Raw genomic sequence first — 21,172 nt, forward strand, 5'->3', positions numbered from 1 at the left:
AACGTTGCACCTAAGTGTCTGATATTCAAATTTCGCTTTCTGGGTCAAAACTACCCGAATTTCCTCACCCATGTTGTTATGACTGAATCGAATTTTCAATTCTCTATCCAACGATGGCAAAACGAATTCTGTGGCTCAAATGAGGCTAGAGAAACATCGAAAAAAGCATTGTCATGTTTGAGTCGATTTTGAAGACCCATTTTCAAAAACCCCAATTTCCTTAAGAAGTATTTTTGACTAGGACGATTTAGCCCAAATCGGCACCCAATGTATTTTGAATTATTTTCAGGTTCCCAACTCAACTTCCGTAAATATATGAATTCTTCCATAAATTATCTGAATGTAAATATGTATTTTGAGTTTGGGGAGCCCTCAAATAGACTTAAGGTTCTTCGAAGCTTGACAATCAGGTTTAAAGTGTTTTAAGGTGCGCCTTTTTCAAGAAACGAAATTAGTAACATTCTTATCAGTTAATTCGTTTGTTGTTGAATGTCGAGATTGATAAACTAAATGTGTGTTTACGGACTTTTTTCAGATCATGACAACAGTGGACTCCACTTAAAGTGAGTGGGATTATCAAGTGGCAACAGTGTGGAAATTTTCGAAGCGACTGGGACTGGAGCTGAGAATTAAACGAGCCTGTGAAACGAGCTTCAAACGAAAGAAGTGAACGTTCCGGGCAGGCCTCCTCCCGTGCCTTTTCCGCGTATTCTAACGTTTAGTTGTAGTGAGACCGGATTTTTTGAGTGTGGTTTACAAACTTTATACAATGGCTTCCATTCTGGATTCACAGAGACTTACCGAAGAGGAGCAGCAGGAGATCACTGAGAGATTGAGCGAGGTAAGCAGCAATTTACTTTCTTGGATTTTTCACAAACATCGATTTGAATCTAACCAATATGTTTATGTCCCGTGTTTTGACACTTGACATTCATTGGTTCAATGAGATATTCGCATTTGTTGTAGCAACGCCCAATTTGGCTTTTAAAACTTGTTTACTTGCTCAAATTAATAATGTTTATTTATTTATGCTCGCCATTGTTCGCCAACATGTTTTTAAATCACGTTTGATCACCCCGAAATTTGAAGATTTGAACATAATTTTTGCTTTTTTGTTTATGCAAAATTATTCAAATTCTTTAAATGAAGCAGAATTTTTCAATCTTATTCTGAGTCACAGATTGTTACTCATTCCACTTAACCTTCTGGCCACCAATGTATGTATCACATTTTTAATTCATTCTTCAGATTTATCATGGACGTTTTTGTTTAGTAACTAGGAAGGACATTTCCACTTTGTGGGTCAATCTTTTTGAGTCCCATGGCTTTTTCCTTGAAAGACACAACTTTTCAAGATATCCTTTTGTTAATCTAACTGGGACATCGGGCTCATTTCTTTAACAGACCCAATCAATCTAATTATTTAAATTCTTGAGTTGTAAAAGGTAAAAGGAGTAGGGCTTGAGTTGTAAAACGAGGTTTAACTACGGCAATCAAAAAATCTAATTGTGAATAAATAATTTGTCTTCAATTTAACTTCAATTTTAAGCGGGAAATGTCTCTCAGCCAGTCATTGCCCATATTTGGGTCTAAACTTGAGTCGACATCATCATCACCATTATTTACTTAGTCAATGAATCGTGAACTACCGATTTTGTAATATGTACTTATATTCAGCTCATCAAATCTGTGCTCGAAAGTTCTGATAGAAGGCTCAATTTTATCTCTGCAAAGATTCAATGATCCTCTCTAAAGCCTTCGAAGCCAGCGACAATTTCTGTCGTTCTGTGTGGTTCAATGCCACTTTCGATATTGAGTTCAAAGGAAATCACGCGCAAAATATCTCCTTAGAAGGTTTATTTAAATAAACAGTCTCCGGATTGGGGTTTTTTTGGGGCATTTAATCGCTGGCTCAGATCACACCTCCCACTAGCTTATTGATCCATTCTGATTAAGCTGTGAAATCACTCAAATCAGTATAAATTTAGGCAATTATTCAGTCAAAGTCCTATGGGAGTACAAAGTGGGTTTCTTGAAATAATCACCCAAGTTTGCAAAAGCAGCGACTTCAGTTCTCCACTTACCCATTCTTTTCCGTCTTTTTAAACAAACTTTCCAAGTTTTGAGATTTAAAAGGACAACAGAGTATTCGGAGCCAATCATATTTTTCACCACATTTCGCTCTGTTTTATGTGGTTTGCGAAGCTTGTATTGCCTCATTTTTGCCCTGGTATACAGTGGATCGATTGTAAACCGCCGTGAAAGGTTCGGTCTCTGGGCGTATTTAAAATATGAAAATCCAAATTTCTCAAGAGATTGGTTAACGCTTCGTTCCCTATAGATTTGTGTGTATATCTGAGATTCTTCGAAATTTTATCGTGTTTGGCCTTTCAAATCAAAATATGCTTGATTGCCACAGAAAATCTGAAATACATTTTATGGACAAAGCGAACACAAGAACATGAGCAAAAAATTGCAAAACGTCAATAACAAACAGGATTTAACGCAAACAATACAGTTAGCAACAATTTTTAAATGCTCCCAACATCCCAGTAAGAAAGTGCAACTTTGTTTCTGTTATTATTGCGTTTTTTTGCATGTTTGCGCTTCTCATGTGGCGGCCAATAATATTTTCATTAGAAAATTAAGAGGACAAGAAATTAAGCAAAAGTAGTATTTTCCTAATTATCAAATGTGCTTTGCTTGCCTTCAATTTTCAGCACATATGATTCGGAGAAACACACTTACACTATTTTGTTCACCGTTGTTTTACGATACTTTTTTGAAGAGAGAAATTGAGCAAAAGTACATTTTGCCTCGATTTCTCAAGTGTTTGGTTGTCTTGCCTTGCAGTGGAAGCCTATTGGTTTTCCACACATTAAGGTTGTCAACCCTGCCCTAATCGAGCAACTGTGTACTCTTATACTGGCTAGACAAGAGTGATTAGAGCCTATTATCTCCACTTTTCAAAAGGATTGGAGCTGGTTATCTGAATGGCTTTGTTTCCGTTGCTACTGTTTCTGGAAGAATTTTGAGCATTTACACTTTGGAATATCTATTTTACTGCTCATTGTTCGAATGAGTTACTTTCAGATAGTGGTTTCTATTATATTGGGTTATCATTATCTATTACAAAAAACTACTTATGATAAAAACACATGCACAATTGCTACTTCATAGAAATTGTTATTTGGTTAAGTGTTATTTTCATGAAAATTATGTATTTATCATCCGATTTCGCCAAACTTATCGGTATATTAAAGAGCTATGTAGCGGTGGAAATTCGATTTTAGATAACATCGTATCGTGTACCCCATTTTTGGAATTGATTCATATTGCGTGCCACTAATTCAAAGGGGTGATTTATGTGAAAACCGTCTGGTTCAGGTCTCTACTAAACTTTACTGCTGGGATTAGTTCCAGGTGCAAATACATTCTTAATCTTAGACCCATTGTCCGATATCTTTACGGTCCTTTTAATGGGGTTTTCATATCGCGAATGCATTTTTTCTGATTCATTCACCTCATGTTCGGTCTATAGACGCCGGCAGTAAGTAGCATGAGAAACCGAAGCACATTTTGCTGCTGTAAAAATAAGGGAGATTTCACTAAAATTCTGTTCAAATCATCTAAACCAGTAAACAACGGTTTGATTTTCTAAAGTAAATGGAAGCATATGTTCTGAAGTGTGAATTACCTCATGCCGTTGCACCGAACCAGCGTACCCTGAGAGCGTACCCGATCTATAAAATGTTCCCCTACAAAGCCATTATTTATGTGAGTATTTTAAGTTGTTTGGTATAAGGCCATCAAGCAGCGGCCTACAGACGAAATAAACTTTACAATGTTTTGACTAATTATGAAAATCACGAGTCAACAACATATTATGTGCAAAGCGTGCTGATAAGGACATTTCATTTAGCCGTTTTAAGAATCAACCGCGTTCTTACTGTAATACTGCAAGGGGTTTAACGCAAAGTTTCATAAGAGGTAGAAGGTTTATCAATTATCTGAAAATGTTTCGAATTTCGAATATTCTAATTTTCATCTGAGGGCAGCGGACAATTCAATGAACTCATTGAAAAACACGCCAGCAGCTTCAGATCCGAACAAATCGACATTTTCGACCAGTTTATGCAGTTTTGAGCGGTCATGATTTTTAACCGACGATATTTCCTTATTATAAACCCAAATACTTTATATATGCCCTTTGGGGGGCTCCTTAGATGGAAAGCGATGCATTGAGTTCAAAAAACATGCATGTGAAATTGGTATTTTTGAACGAAAATTTAGCAAAGGGTCGATTTTTGCAATAATATCAGCTCTCCGTTTTTGCGAGGTCACTCTGTAGTTGTTCATTTCTATCCAGGCAAAGTCCGATTAAATTGCACATAATCCGCCTCAAAGACGTATTCCTTATAATAAATTTTCTCTTCATTAATGCGAAACTGAAACTCCTTATTGAGTTATATCTTCGAAAAATGAAACAAGATGAGTAGGTATGTAGAAAGCAATTATCGGATGTTAAGAATTTATTCGTGAAATTTTTGCTAGAAAACTTTTCTCCGCTCATTTTCATATCAAATATCATATCGGCTACTTGTGTCAGTTTCAGAGATACAGTTGCAATATTTGTTGCTCTAAACATGAACACTCTTTGGTTGTTTATTTTCTAATTGAATTTTTGAGTCCGTTGTGGCGATTGAGAAAACACCAGCCACATGTTTCTAGTCATAAAATGGTGGAAGCATAATATAAGATGTGGACACTTTTTGTTGCAAAATTGAGTTCAAGCTGGCGCTTTCACAAATACACTGCGGTATGTTTTCGCAACACTATTCGTGAGAAAACGTGTTCAATATTAATTCAACAATTCTTTTCTCATACGTTTACAAGCCAATTCACATATAATTTATATACTTTTTCGACTTTACTTGGTAAAAAAATACAAACGTTTCTTTTCTCAATGAACACCAACGCGCTTTGCATATTAAAATGACGATCAATATCTCCCTAGCACTGAGTGTAAAAGGGGGATGTTGCAACTGTTTGTGACAGTACAGGGGGAAAGTGTTGGTGCAAGAAAGATGTAATGGACATTCTTTGATGAATGGCCTGCATGAGTCACATGTGCTGAACGAACATTTTGCAATGACCGATTCGTCATAAAATGCTGTTTAAAAGTGCTGAAACTTATTACCACAGGCGTTTTTACTACTTAATTATACATCAGTTTAGCTTGCAACTGCACAATTAGATGTCGATTGATTCATCATTTTTTAAGTATTGTGATTGGATGGTATTAAACTAACATTGCAATGACGGCATTAGAAACGTTTCATATTTAAAGACGGCATTGTATACATAAAAGTTAGCTTATTTATGAGACCTATTTTACGTAGTACTATAACACGTTATCAATATACAGGCAATTAAATTCACCGCCATTATGTCTCCTTGCTAAAAATACGCAAATATGCATAGGTAATATCAAGGCTGTTTAAAATAGTTTAGTGATTACCTAGTTTCTAACCAATTTAAAACAGCTGAAAGCCAAGAAACCAGACTGTAAATCCTTAGGGTCTATTGTGACAGCACATTTTTTTAAGGAAGTCGAAGACAGGTGCTAAGGGCAATTCTTTATGCCAGCAGGTACCTCAACATTGAAACGATTTAACGTATGCGTATTTAACCGATCAATTGCCGGATTCCTTCATTTTATTCTCGCAATGAAATGCGACTGAAAATCAACATTTTTATTTACATTATTCACTGACTGTTATGGAGTATAATGCCCCCATGTGGGCGAGCCCTGACCAACATTGAAACGAGATTGGGGAAAATGGAGATAGTCAATCGTCTGGAATCTTCGTTATGAATGAGAGTCATTCTTAACCATCTGCCAAGGTTTCCACCAACGAGAAGTTTGTCCAGTGACAATTTGGGCAAAAAATCTACATTTTTACGCTTCTTGAATAGCTATCAAAGTGAATGTTTCAACAGCCGCGCCTTGAACAAATCTTCAATAAATTATTCTAAGTTCCATTTACTGACCAAAATCAATTTGTTTATCATGTTCCTATGCGTTAAATTGTCAGTTTCTCATTGCACTTTCGTTACCTGCCTTGGATAAGGTTAATATAATTTCCTGTTTCATGATAAACCTTGGTCAGTTGCGGACGTTTGTTTCAATTGGTAAATCTTCTTATGTCGGCAATTAATTGTTCACTTGATTCTAGGTATCTACGACTCCGCAGCTGTATACGCGATAACCTTGTGGGACTAGTAATGAGAAATTGCCGGTAAAATCACCCAAACCTTACCTTGCATGAAAGTTACCGGTATTAATGTGGTACTCTACTTGTTCATAAAAGTTTTCGGGCTTTAACCTTTCATTATCATTATCGTGGTCATAAAGCTCAATGATTTATTTAATTAGATAAACGCAAGACTAGCGATGGATAATCAGGACATTTTTCCTGGGAATTTCGGTTGGAATCAGAAATTTTTCCAAATTTCCTGTAACAAGACGCAAAGTTCCCTAAGTAATAAAAATACTTTATATACGGGGTTTAGGAGAATTAATTAATTTTTAAAAAGTATTATTTTATGGATAAATGGAAGACCACCGGCGTACATTTAAAAATTTTATATTGTACAGGGCAGTGAAAATTAATTAAAATCCCCAAATTGTCACTTAAAAATCCAAAAAAACTCGTAATTTTGCTTCAATTTGTATTCTTTGTATTTATTCTTTTAAATCCAAGCTTAATATTTTCTTCCCAGAATTCATTTCTTTGCAGATAAACGAAAATTGTTTAAAATCCCTAGATAATTATAACTAATCCTTTTTTCCTTTTACCTGAGAAAACTCCTTACAACTAGCTACTACCTAACCTTACCCACACCCATTTCGAGTTTCTAATACAAGTTCTACCTTGCGGCTACGAGTAGATGCAGTTGTGTGACAAAGTAATAAAAATTAAACCTTAGTCTCATTTTTATCAATTTTTATCGAAATACATTAGCATTCAGGGTGTCCCAATTGTGTGCAAACAATTGCACGTTTTGAACGGTGATAACTTGCTTAATTTAAATGAAACACCGTGTGTTTGACCACAGGAATTTTTCCAATGAAATTTTTTCCTATTGAATATATACTATAAAGATTTCTTTCATATACCTGACTCCTCAAGCTTCCATGGAAATCGCACGATTTCAGGACTGATGCCTTAAGTATGACATAAAAATAGCACTTGAAATAAAATGACATAATCTGTTGTTCCAATAACATCATATAAAGACACTTCCTCGGATGAAGAAATGTTTTCCGTAACGATCGGAAAACATTTCTGAATAAATAAATAAAGACTTGATGACAAAGAATGTAATTTTTAGCAGGAGGACGTTAATTCAACAAAAAAACTACTTTTTATCATTTATTTATGTTGTGGTAAATTTAGACAAAATGAAATGTGTTCTAATAAATTTGAATTGAATTGTATAGAATTGTGTTTCGTTCTTTCTACCACAAATTGCATTGATAAAAAATTAGTTGAAACTACAAAAACGTGTAACGAATTTTCCAAAGTTTTCATTCCCGGAAGTTTACCCATCCCAAGCAAATTATTGTAGTCGAGATACAGTTTTGGTTTGTTTTATTCGTTGTCGTGTTTATGAGGCAAACTGGTGGCAAATCTATACCTTGAACAACCAACAGCATGATTTGTAATACTTTTAATTGCAACCTTTGATCTACCTTATCGTCGTCGATACTTTTGTGCTTTTTAGTATTTGATTCATGTCGAACCACTCGCCGACACAATAGGAGTCGATATTTAATTTTCTGGTAACATCCAATTTTACGTAAATCGCGAAATTTATTATCGCCTTACATGGACTTATTGCTTTCAAGGCTTATCGGTATCTAAACATTATCAATAGATCTTTCACTTACGTGAACTATTTGGAAATGAATTATCTTTTCTTAATAACAAGATAGAATTGTGAGTCTCACACTTAACGGTGATAATGTTGCATCTGTTTCGATACAGATATACGGTTTCAATGTTATTGATTGAATTGAAACCAGAGAATTTTTGTTTTAACTGTCAACCCCAGAAACAAATTTGTCGTCAAAACGACTGCATCTTTTTCTTCGGTCTTCCACACTTCAGACAAGCAAGATTGTTTACTTGCAAATCTTAATTATTGGCTTGTGGCTTGGAATATATTATGGAACCATATGGCTCACCCACGTGTAGGTACACCAAAAGCAGACGATTAAAAATTCTTGTCGTTGAATGGCTTTCCATATAAATACCGGCCTTAAAGAACTTATCGCTGAAGTAATGTTATAGGTAGTATGATACTTGAATGAGCATTTCCTCTAAGCTGAGGAAATCTTCCGACTTCCTGCCCCCTGATCCCGAAAATACCTGAGCTATAAATCAGTGGAACCCTCTCTTATTTCCCAGCAAAATACTTTTTAAAACCTTGAAATTATTTAGGAAAAAATTGAATTGTTTGTTGTTTGAAAAAAAACTTTAAAATTGAGTCACTGATACTCGATTGTTGTACTTGAGGAGACCTCTTTTAAATTGCAACCTTAGTTTTTCCACAAATAAAGTAGCATTTCTAATCACATTCGAATTGTGTTGGTTTCCAAGGCATTGACCTCTGAATAACCATAATTGTATCGGAAGTAAATAAGTATGCAAACTTTGCTTTAAAATATGACTGCTCCACATACCTAAAATACTATCTAATGAACGGCTCTTGGGTATTTATTAATCAATTTAATTACATTTTTATATTAGAAGGGATGCGTGACATTGTCTCGATGCAATTATCTATCCGGACTTTCCCACACGTTTGCTTATCAAGTAGCGTCATCCTTTTTCGCTCGCAATTGCTGAATACAGCATTCAAATAAGCATTCTTTTGAAATGTTTCTATTTCTGAAAGCGGCAAACTTTTTTTTAAACTTGTTTCTTATGGATGTTTTAAATACTCGGGTTGGTTAAGCAAGTGAGTTTTAAGAATAAGTTTAAACGATTCTTTAATAAGTTGTTCGGGAAACAATCACAATTCCAATTCGATCAATCACAAACATTCCCGAATCAATGACTGGGCATTGGATTGTATAGATTAGTAATGCTGTAACTGTAAACACAGTTTCCAAACAAGAAAATTACCGATATCAAACTGCTTGGTACCAAGTACAGGTTGTGTCAAGCAAGCGCTTATTAATCCTTATCAACTAGACTTAGCTGATTAGCCCAAAACCTTTACTTGCACCATGCATTTACGACCGAGTAATCAGTCAATAAACTATTTTGAAGTAAATTTGGTATATGAATTCGTGAGTCACAGCAGCTACGTGACAACGCGATGATGCTGCATTAGGAGTCAATTATGCCGAAAATAGACATTAAAGCCTAAAAATATTCAAATGCCTGCCCCCCATGAAAGCCCGAACTGTTAATAGATGCTCTTGTTTCTTTAATTATCGGCCCCCATTGAGTGTTATCGAAAAACCGCGTGGGTCTTTCTATAGATAGTTAAATACTGCCAGAATAAAGCTTAAGGCTAGGAAATTGTTTTACTCATTTATTTATCTTCGTATGTAATTTCACCAATGCAATCGCACCAAACATATCAAATGCTTGTAGCGATTGTATAACAATTTTTTAATCTGCTGATGTGAGGTAGACTGACGTTTTTAGGTGTTCCTTAAATTTGCCATCGAGTTATCAATGCCTAGAATTAAGGATTATTTTTGCTTATCGCAGAATTATATAAAATGCAAAAGTGGCGGCGAATTAATTCATTAATGTTACGTATTAAATTATATTATTTTTTGAATGCATATTAAATATGCATTCAAAAACTTTCACTATCTGTTTTGTTTCACTATCTTTAAATGTAGTCGCTTAAAAAAGATGACAAGTTTTTCGCTGGAAATTTCAGGCCAATTTCGCTCGTCAACTTTATGAACAGTGGGAAAATATGACTAAGATTGATTTTCTGACCCCCATAATATATGTAAAATATTCGTACAATTGGCCTTGGATTGCGCAAAAATCCGTCTGTTATTATACTTACTTATTCCAACTTTATTAACGTATTAAATGCTGATAAACGTGCTGTGATCTTTCTGGATTTAACGGATTTTCAGTTTGAAGATCGAGATTTTTTGATAAAAACATTCCGACTGATTATGGATTTATGCTCAATTTATCACCCGTGGATCTTTTTTATAAGGCCGCATTATTTCACTATTAATTTTTTTCCTCCGCAATCGTCTGTATGCACTTAATCCTTTAGACCAATGTAGTTTTTCTAGATAAACCTATACTATCGATAAACCAATGATTATTAAAACAATGGGGGCAAACTTGAAAAATAAATTGCAACACTAGTCATCATACGTTTAATGTCGAAAGTTGCTGTAGTCATCAGGCATTAGTATTAGTTTAGATTGAGGCTGTTTATTGATACTTCGTTAACTGGATGATTTCTTTGACATTTCTTTGAACAGGTTGTTTAAAGTAGTTGCTGGTTACTTTTCTTTTTGAGTTGAATAAGGCAAAGCTAAAGGCTTGAACTTATAGTTGACTAGTTGAATAATTGCAATGGACTTTAACACTGACTGCTTTGAAACTTCAAAAGCACGAGTGGCTTGCGAAATGTCGGGAAGAAATTATTTTTCACTACGACATAAAAACCCAAAAAAACTCACCAAATTCAAGCGATTTCTCTGATGGTGCCGAAAGTTTCAATTTCCGGTTTGAATAAGATTTTCTCTTTTAATCCCTTTCGTTGCTTTGTACGTTTGGATTCTCGACGGTCGATGTTTCTTAGGTGGTCGCATATATAAAGAGAGCCGACTTTTATAACTTTTGACTACGATTAACTGAATATCTTTAACCAATCAATAATCGAGTAGTAACAGTATATTATTTTATAGTTATAACAATTAAATCTAGGCAGTTTCTGTGAGAATAATATTTTAATTGTTAGGATCGTCCCGCGGGAACGAAGAAAAATATTACTCTAATTATGTAAATATGTGCTAGTTGCGGTACTGGTACTCTTTGAATTGAGTTCTCACGATCCCGCACAGATCTTCAATCTAGAACGATCTTTTCCCGTGAAAAAAAGAACGTCTTGCCAAGTCACAGGATTTGTGCATTCAATGCAAACGATTCATTCATTTTGACGAAAAGCATTTATCAAACGCACAAATGGATTTAACCATGATACTTTAATTTCCTGTTTTTGCCAATTGATACCGATTTCCGATTACAAGGCACAAAACTGGTACTGACGTTTCTAGTTCAACCGGAATTTCCTGACATTGAATTCGCATTAATTAAGATGAACCCCCGAGAAGACTTAAAAAATAAAAAATGTTGCAACAATCGAAAGTAAGAAATTATTTAATCACCCTTCTGATCTAATAAATTTTGATTTTATGGCACTAGCGACTGTGAATTACAGTTCTCACTTTGAACGGGCAATAAAAATGTAATTTAACAGCTATTTTATTAGATCTTAATAACCACCTAATAAGTCAATCAAATCATAAATTATTTGAGGATTGAAGGACGATTAGGATGAATATGAGACTTTTTAAGAGAAGCGTTAAAAAAATTGAACTCTTAAAGTTACATCGATCATGCAATAAAATGCCTTGCACATTTGAAATCATGCGTTAATATTTTGAGATCGAGCCAAATACAAACAAGGGCGTGCCGTAAAGGCACCGCAAAGAATTTTAAGTACCATACACAAATAAACTTTACAATTATGGTAGTACTGACCTGAGGCCCAGTGCCGACTAATTATTCATTACGTATTCGTGTTGCGTAACTTATTATTATAACACACTTTTGCTTCCAATACGGAGCTTGTCTAGTTTTATTCATGTAGGCAGACAATAGTAAAAATCAAAAGAGCTGAAATTTTGTTGCCATTGCTTGAAACTGATGAGTTTTTCCGGGCCTTTTAAGTCGTCATGGAACCGAATTCCTCAAAGGTGTTTAGTTCGTTAGCCTACACGGGACTGCTGTCGATTAGTCCAATTTTGCATGCCTAATTAATCAAAAGCCGCATCTATATTAAATTGAAATTTAAAAAGTATTTATTTTGGGCTCTTCTAAAAGTTTCGATTTTCAGTCATCGGGTTTTGTGTTCGTGTGGTCTTTGCACCCGGAGTTTACCATTTATTACTTGAGAAGTCAGAAAATCGATTTTAAAGGCATTAAGTTAGACAAAGTCTCTTCTATAAGACAACGTTTCGATGTATTACTCATCATCACGCAATTTTCGATTTTTTTTCAAAATTGCGTTTGGTTTACGAGATTGTTTTTCAATGTCGGAGTTTGGCATTTATTATTCAGGAATTAACGAAATGAAGTGACTCGCTTTTGCATGTATTTTGTAGGGCAAAGGATGTTTTATAAGTGACAAAAGTTTAGATTTTCAGTCATCAGCAGGCAATTTTTAAGAAATTTTCAAATACACATGTTATTTTCGCGGATATTTAAGTTTTGACATTTATAAACTTGCAAAGTTCGCGAGTCACTTTTGTATCACATCTGTAGTGCAAAGTCTGCTCTATAAGTGAAAAACTTTTCGATTTTCAGTTTTCAGGATTGTTTTTGTGCGCTTGTTTATGCACGCCGGATTTTAACAGGTATTTACTTGGATTTTCTTGTTTCCAGTCTGCTTTATAAGTGGCAAAAGTTTCGATTTTGAGGCTTTTTTCATCCCGTCAAGATTGTTTTAAAATGTGCCTTAGAATTTTGTAGTGGTTGGTGCAGGCCTATGTTTGGCATTTATTTTCTCTAAAACCAATAAAGTTGGAAATTCACTTTCGGGTGCGTGTTGTAGAGCAAAATACGTTCTATTTAGGGAACAAGTTGCGCTTTTTACTCATTCTCAGGCAATTTTTTAGATTCTTTTTTGAACATGCTTTTGATTTCTCAAACTGCGCCTGCAAGCCTCAGTTTGCCAAGTATTTTCTCAATTATAAAATGAAAATAGTATCTGTTACAGAAAAACTGGAATTCTGGATGTTACCTTTTCGTGTCTGTTTGTAATCGATTTTAGATTAACTAACACTCGATTGGTATTTGGCTATTTTTTAAGGAGCTTTATATTTTCGAAATACAGTCAATTAGGTACGGATAATAACCCTTTGGGTTTAGTTGTAAATTGAAAAAAATGTGATTGATTGTTTGGAAATCGTGCATTTTCCCTGATAATAATCATAATCAATCATTGCGGTACAAGAGCAAAACTTGTAAAATGATTAAGGCAGATTAATAATTTATTGTCTTAAGCTAACTAATAAAGTTTACTTTGATCAAGGCTATTGAATGATTTACTTGCTATGAATTATATTACATAACCAGTTGGTTTATGTGGCTTATTTTTCGCTAATGCCCTAAAAATTATTCTAGCTGGCGTAACGATCAGTTCGAATTTGCTTTGTTGTGTTTAAGTTCATTTATAAGCTAATTGATTATAATATTTAACTAATTCAAATTGTTAAGCCTGAGATTATCATAAGAATAATAGAAATTACTTGACTGGCTCTGCATCGTCAAATACACGCAAATGTTCGGTATCAATGTCAGGAACATAATTTAAAAATAATTACGGTCGCATACCTTCATAGGTAACACGCTAGGACTGATAAAAACATGTTGGAAATTTACAGATATTTAGGATAATTCAATTTTGATGATGTCGATTTTGTCATTAAGACTTGCTTAAATATTTTCAAGTTTAATGCATTTTTCTTCTAAGTTAAATCAGTAAATACGATTATCTGAGAAAACCAATTTTAGATATGAATATGTTTAATATTGTTTCAAGTGCACTTCAAACTGTGCCAGATGCATTTAATGAATGCGTTTATTGATTTTCAGCGTCAGTATTAACGAGCAGAACCTTTAATTGCACCATTTCAAAATTCCCGCACTTAGCAGGTTAGCAGAAAAAGGCATATTTTTATTATGAATAAGTTTTTTACTAGTTTTTTAATTAGTTAATTTCTGAGGTTGCGAAAATGTAACTTACTCTTTAGCAACTAGGTACTCATACCCTGATATTTCCTTAACCGTTGAGAATTCGAAAAATAATACTGTTTGTTTAAAATTACTCTACATTAGTAATTCATTTGCGAAATATCTGGGATACCTTGGCATACACGCTGTATATGAATTAGGTAGATGCTTATCAGATTATCCGTCAATAAAAATCCATGATGTCACTAAATTTAATTTTCTTTATCACCAGCCCATTGTAGTACCAATTAAGTAATTCTTTAAAATAATGATTATTACCAAATCATAAAATGAGAAATTCTATTTATGGATACTTATTTTCAATTTGGTGATCTCTGAACGTTATGTAATCATTTCCAATCCTGTCAAAATAATTGAAATTCAGACTGCTAATATCTCGGAAACAACTTGATACTGATTTAATCTTTCACCTGACTTTATCGAAATCATCCTTTCAATTTTTTTTCGTTAAGATTATACGTTTATTTGTTACGGTTAAAACTAGAGCTGCATCGGGCGGAAATATGCCAACCGAGTCAAATCAAGGCACCCATTTTTTTTTCGTTGAAAAACTAGGAGTTTGTCTTTACGATGACGGATAGTACATATCCGCACTTAAATGATAAAAACCCAACGACATGAACAAAGGAGAAAGTGTTGACATAATGGCTAGTCATGAATAATTGGACAATTGCCATCATACATAAGGAATTCATTGGGAAATCGTCAGCTTTTGTTTCCTTGCTCATGCACTTCCATTAATAAAGTCACTCTTATTTAAACCAAAGGCTTACAATTTCGTTCTGTATAATCACAATTAATTATAAAATAACAATAGCTTTTGAATCTGATTTGTGCGTCTTTAGTCAAATCGCTCAAAATTATTAAAACATTTAATTTTATTTTACAAGGCAAACTTTTGGGGCCTCGCCTCCAGAGTTGCGATGTTTCATCCTTCTCCCTCTGGCTAAGATAATTAAATGAAGTAGGAAAACGTTGTGAAAACTGGGTGGAGCTTCATGAAATTTAATTTCATTGTACTGTCTAAATGATAAATTTTCAACTACATTTATCCATAAGAGGGCCTGATATATTTGTATTTAAGGTCATGACTAATACTGATTTAATCTTTTCTTTTAGCAATTTTATCCACTTTAGGGCTCAATATTTCAAGTGAACTTTGGAAATGAAAATCTGTAATCGTTTTAATCGGGATGATTGAAATTCATTTTTTTCCTATTCATCTAGCAAAAAATTATCATTATTTTGTCCCTGTTTTGATTAGCACTTTTTTTAGTTTCTGTGAATATTGTCGTGAACTTAATATACATGAGGGAAATAAATGTTTTTTTTATTGCAGATAGACAAAAATGGAGACGGACATATCGATTTAAAAGAACTGAGAGAAGCATTGGAACTATGTGGCTTAAAGATCGCTGGATATCAATCCCGCTTAATAGAAGAAGAATTTAAAAACTCCAACAAAACAAAGATAAATGGAAAATTAACGTACGAAGAATTCATCAAGCTTATCTGTGATCTTAGAGCAAATGAGGTAGCGAAAACCTTCAGGACGGCAGTATCGAAAAGGGAAAATCTTCAGCATTTGGGAGGCACATCTCATGCTTCAAACGATGGCACAACCCATTCGGTTAGGCTGGAAGAGCAGCTCGCATTTTCCGACTGGATTAACTCCAATTTGCAACACGATCCCGATTTGAAGAAGTTATTGCCAATTGACCCAGAAGGAAAGCAGTTGTATGAGAAAGTCCAGGATGGTATTTTGCTATGGTAAGCGTGGCGAATTATCAGTTGTTGCTGTTACGCAGTCTTGTTTTGATATTTGAACTTGAGGCCGTCCACAAATTAAATGAGCTTGTAAAACACACGACATTCTTTGATATTGGCACCGCAATTGATTATTGACACTATTAGAGCAGTTTGGAATTCCAAACAATTTATCAATCACTATTCGAGTATCTACATTTTGGACAAGTTAATACCCAATTATTTCGTGTGTGTTTTACTTATCAATAATTAAGGTTGGAAAGTTGAGAGGAAATGCCTGTTATCTTAACGTGTACTTGTTCTATCAGTAGAGGGAAACATTGGAAAATTTGCTATGATAATTGCAGTTTTATGGCCCATCAGAATATATTTGCTTTCGCGTCAAACAGATTACGATTTTTTATTATAATGTCCAATCTCACTTCAATCACAAGTGAACGAAAACCCATTGTTCCTCATCTACCAGGTAAACTGCCTTCGCCGATTCGACTTCCAGAATATCAATCATATGATCATGAACGGGAAACCTTGAGCGTAGTTTTGCTTCACAACACTTCAATTGCAGCGAACTGTAGCTCTTAATTTCACGGTGATGGTTTTCAAAGATTTGGCAATAGAAACGTTTTACAAAGTCCGAATACGTATAATTTTAACGGTTTGCTGGGTCAATGATTTCTCAACTGAATTTCCGAGTGTTACAACTTTTGTCTTCGAGATTTTAGATAGGAAATGGCTGAAGAAAGCCCAAGTGCGTGGTGGAGTAACTCTGCTACTATTCAGCTCAATTGAATCATTTGCTTGGTTCCAGTAAAATCATCAATCATTCCTGCCCAGACACCATTGACGAGCGAGTAATCAACAAAGGAAAATTGACACTGTATACTAAACTAGAAAATTTGACTCTGGCGCTCAATTCAGCCTCTGGAATTGGTTGCAATGTGATCAACATTGATGCGCACAGTTTAGAGAAAGGAACCCCTCACCTGGTGCTGGGGTTGCTGTGGCAGATTATTAGAATTGGATTGTTCAACCAAATTACACTGGAACACTGTCCAGGATTGACCACTCTGCTTGGCGAAGACGAGAAGATCGATGACTTGATGAAACTGTCTCCGGAGGCAATTTTGCTGAGATGGGTCAACTACCATCTAGAGCGCGCAGGTAAGAGTTGAAACCTGCAAGCTTCTTTCACCTGATTTGTTCATGTTTCTGCAGGCACTCACAGGCGAGTTACGAACTTCCAAAGCGATATCGTTGACTCTGAGGTCTACTCCTACCTGATCAAGCAGATTGCACCAACTGATGCAGATGTGGACATCAGTGCTTTGAACGAAAGGGACTTGCATGAAAGGGCCGAAATTATGCTTCAGCAAGCTGCCAAATTGAAGTGCAGATCATTCGTAACACCGCAGGACGTTGTCAATGGAGTCTACAAGCTCAATCTGGCCTTCGTGGCAAACTTGTTCAATAACCATCCAGGGTTGGAACAAACCAATGGTACTATTGATGGATATGAGACTGTCGAAGAAACGAGAGAGGAAAGAAGTAAGTGATTTTGAAAAAATATACACGCACAAAATCAGAAGTTGACATATTAAGGCTTATCCATATTTTAAGTGCGTTCATTTTTGCTCTGGTTTAGTTTGGTGTGCGAAAACATATCGATATGACGTTGAATGCAATCTATTAAAGTAAAGCCTCGAGATTTATTGTTGTGTGGTGTGTATGGTATGATAAATATCGGTATTATCTGCGGTTACCTTGTGAGATTATCTGCAGATATTTATACAGTTTTTTTCCCTTAAATTGAAACAGTCAAAGTTCTACCAATGGATTAAACAAATGCTGTTTCGTTAAATTCTTTGATGAATCGTACCCGCTTTAGGATGTATCCTCTCTAAAATATCGTCAATTTCCAACTGATTAACTGGCTAATAAAGCAATTTATTTATCGGCAATTGCTTTTACGACGGAAATAAATGGATAAGCATATCAATGTGTTGGGTTTCTTTAAGCGGTGGTTTGTAAACTTAACAGAGTTGCAAATGTGGAATAAACAGTTGCAGGAACTTCGGAATATTAAATCTGAAATTTTTAAGTCTGTTCAATTGCAACAAAAAATTGTTTATTTCAATCTTCAGTGTTTTCTTTTCTTTCTTTCATCTTCTATTTCAATCTTCGACTCTTTTGACTGCCGCTAATCCTAACGTATAATATATTGATTTTGATGGGTATTCCTAGCCTTACGGCCTAGACGGCGCTTTAAAGTGCTTTTAGCAAAGCGCTCAGACTTAACTTTGTAATGTTGAAGTTTTTTTGACTCCCACTTGATTCAGTGCATGCTATCTTTTTTTTAAATTTTGATAATGTGACAACTCTTTTAGTATATAAAGTGCTGGCACTAATAGAGGTCATGTTAGTTTGGGTTAGTTTATAGAGCAGATTGGTTTTTACGCCGAAGAGATATTTGTAGAAAACGCATATTTGGAAAAATAGGTTTGCAAATGAGAGATGAATGTTATTACCAAATGTTGCACAGCAATTTCAATACAGTTACGTGTTTCAGCGTTTTGAAACAAATTGAATTTTCTGCGGGACATTTGAATCGCCAGATTTCTCGATAGAATCTTTCAAACCCTCCAAACTTATGTAATATTTTGTTCCAGCCTACCGAAACTGGATTAATTCGATGGGAGTTTCTCCGCATGTTAACTGGTTGTACTCTGACTTAGCCGACGGCCTAATCGTCTTCCAATTGTACGATATCATTAAACCCGGCGTGGTAAATTGGGGCAAAGTGCATCGAAAATTCGCAAACGAAAGAAAGAAGTTTATGGAGAAATTGGAAAACTGTAACTACGCCGTCGAATTGGGCAGAGACCAAGTGAAATTTTCGTTGGTTGGAATTGGAGGCCAAGATATTAACGAAGGCAATGTGACTCTGACCCTCGCTTTGATTTGGCAATTGATGAGAGCCTACACTTTGTCCATTTTATCTCAACTCCATGAGTCTGGAAGTCCGATTGTGGAGAAGGAAATCGTCAACTGGGTTAACGCCAAACTGGCATCTGCTGGTAAGAAAACATCCATCAGGAGCTTCCAGGATCCCACGATTTCTGATGCGAAAGTTGTTATTGACCTCATCGATGCTATCCGACCTGGCGCCATTAACTATGACTTAGTGAAAACTGGCGGCACTGAAGAGGTATGTATTCTATTATAATTTCATTGGCATATAATTCTGATATATTCGCGTGCGAGTGTCCCGATTTAAAGATTGCCGTCAGGGTTGGGCGTGTTTTCGAAAGAAGTTAACAAAAGCCATTGATTTGCTTTCTTAAACGCGTTGAAGAACTGTCCCAACTTGTCATACTTGCATTTAATGTATGCCATATATTGGGCGGATGCATTTTACTGCCTCCACACGGGAATAGCAGGTGTGGCAAATTAATTTTTCAAGTTCGGAGAATGTGCAAGTGGGACTCTATTAGTCCTCAATTTTAAGCACAACAGCGGATTGTTAGGCCTGTGAGGAACAGTCGAGCTCCTAAATATATTGCAGGGCTTTGCCAAATCTATCTTAAGCTGCTGCGGAACAGTTTGTTGCAACTCATGCTTATACAAAGATTAAACAAAGGTCAAGTGATTATATATTTAGACTGGAGTCTTTCACGGCTGGTCAAAGTATCGGTTGAAAAGTTTTCCAGGTTGGTAAGTGGTGGACAATTAAAATTTTGGTTTTTCGTGGCTCCCTCAGTTATATCTGCATCAAAAAGCGTCCAGATTGTACCAAATACCTCAAACAACAATTCCTTTGAAACAGGAGGAAACATTAAGTCTTGGATGAAGAAAAATAAAACATTAGATCGGCCAGAAGTGGGATGAAGCTAGTTGGGGAGTTTCCTACAAGAATTTTTTAAAACTACATACAAAGAAGGATTGGCGTTTAAGCTTTAAGAAACGGCACAATTTATGTTTGAAGAAACCGCAAAGCGAGACTAGTGGTTCATGTTGCAGCTCTTCTCAAGATGCTTCTACAACATCAAGGGTGGGCAGTTCTCAAATTGAGCGAGCTTTGATTCCAGAAACAAGTGGCGTTTAATAAACTCTTTCACGAAATATAAAACAATCAACGACACCTCCAAAGGTGCAAAAAAATGCCCGTGGAGCTGCATATTTCAAATTCTCTTGTGCTTCTTGAAAATGAGGCTGCACTTAATAATATCAAAACCATAGCCGTGCATAATTTGAGTTCTCACTTTGGGAGCGGAAATAAAGAGCTAAATGCAAATAGACAAATATGTGATAATGATTTTCGTTCTAGGGAAATTTGGCGAATGCGAAATACGCAATTTCCATGTCACGTAAAGCAGGAGCAAGAGTGTACGCCCTTCCAGAGGACATAACTGAAGTGAAGCCCAAAATGATAATGACAGTATTTGCATGTCTGATGTCTTTGGACTACGTTCCCAATATGGACAGCGCAAAACGGCAATAACTACTTCATTTAATTTATTGTTTTTTTTTAATCTTTATATTTTATACTATTAAATAGTCATTTAATGTTACAATGTATAACATTCCAAATTTCTTCAAAGCTGCATTTACATTCATGGTACATTACGACTGTGTTTAGGAGTCATTTTCTAATGCCTATAACTCCTGAGATTGGTTTCGAGGTTGAGTGTAAATGTACTTTCAAATTTTAACTAGTCTGAGGAAAAGTATTAAATGCAAAAAATGTTTAAACATTCCTGTTTGGGTTATGGTGCAATAATTCTTTCAGTTGGGCTGTTAAACAATGACAAACACAGTAAAATGTACAAAACGTCATCAAATCTGCATCGTTTGATATTTCATATTAAGTTTCGCAGTAATCCTAATTTATTTTTATATAAATTTCATTTGTTTAGATTATTGGCTCTGCAATACCAATTCAAGTGCCATTTACATCATAGGTGTAATATTACGGAGTGTATAAAATAGTATTACAGTAATATTTATACTTTGTGTAAATTTGTAACTTTTTCATGTACACTGGTCATTTGCTTTATTAAATGAAAAAGTATTCATACCCGCATTTCAAGATTAAACACTTCGTCAAAAAATCCATTGACTTTTATGTAATCAACTAACTGGTCGACTCAGCGCAGCAAATGTTTATAGTTAGTAGCGGTTGAGTATGCGCAATAAGCACAGTATCTAATCCGTTGTTCTGACAGTCGTTTCGACTCGTCAAAAAACATGAAAATTAAACGCGAAAAAAACCGTTTCAGTGCCCCAAATTCCGTTTAGCTTATATG

The 21,172-nt window shown here is 35.2% G+C and overlaps 1 protein-coding gene across 1 annotated transcript; it reads left to right on the top strand.

The window, feature by feature from the left end:
* Positions 1–516: 516 nt before the first annotated feature.
* LOC109532861 (plastin-2) lies at positions 517–20,941 on the top strand. The gene is made up of 6 exons (XM_019897940.2): positions 517–841; positions 15,442–15,872; positions 16,678–17,030; positions 17,085–17,414; positions 18,536–19,074; positions 20,194–20,941. The coding sequence occupies exons 1-6, from the start codon at positions 770–772 to the stop codon at positions 20,365–20,367; spliced, it is 1,899 nt and encodes a 632-aa protein (XP_019753499.1). The 5' UTR covers positions 517–769; the 3' UTR covers positions 20,368–20,941.
* The last annotated feature ends 231 nt before the right edge of the window (positions 20,942–21,172 follow it).

The sequence above is a fragment of the Dendroctonus ponderosae genome, unplaced genomic scaffold (genome assembly GCF_020466585.1).
Source record: "Dendroctonus ponderosae isolate FM_Combo_2020 unplaced genomic scaffold, Dpon_F_20191213v2 Dpon_F_20191213_1, whole genome shotgun sequence".
NCBI lineage: Eukaryota > Metazoa > Arthropoda > Insecta > Coleoptera > Curculionidae > Dendroctonus > Dendroctonus ponderosae.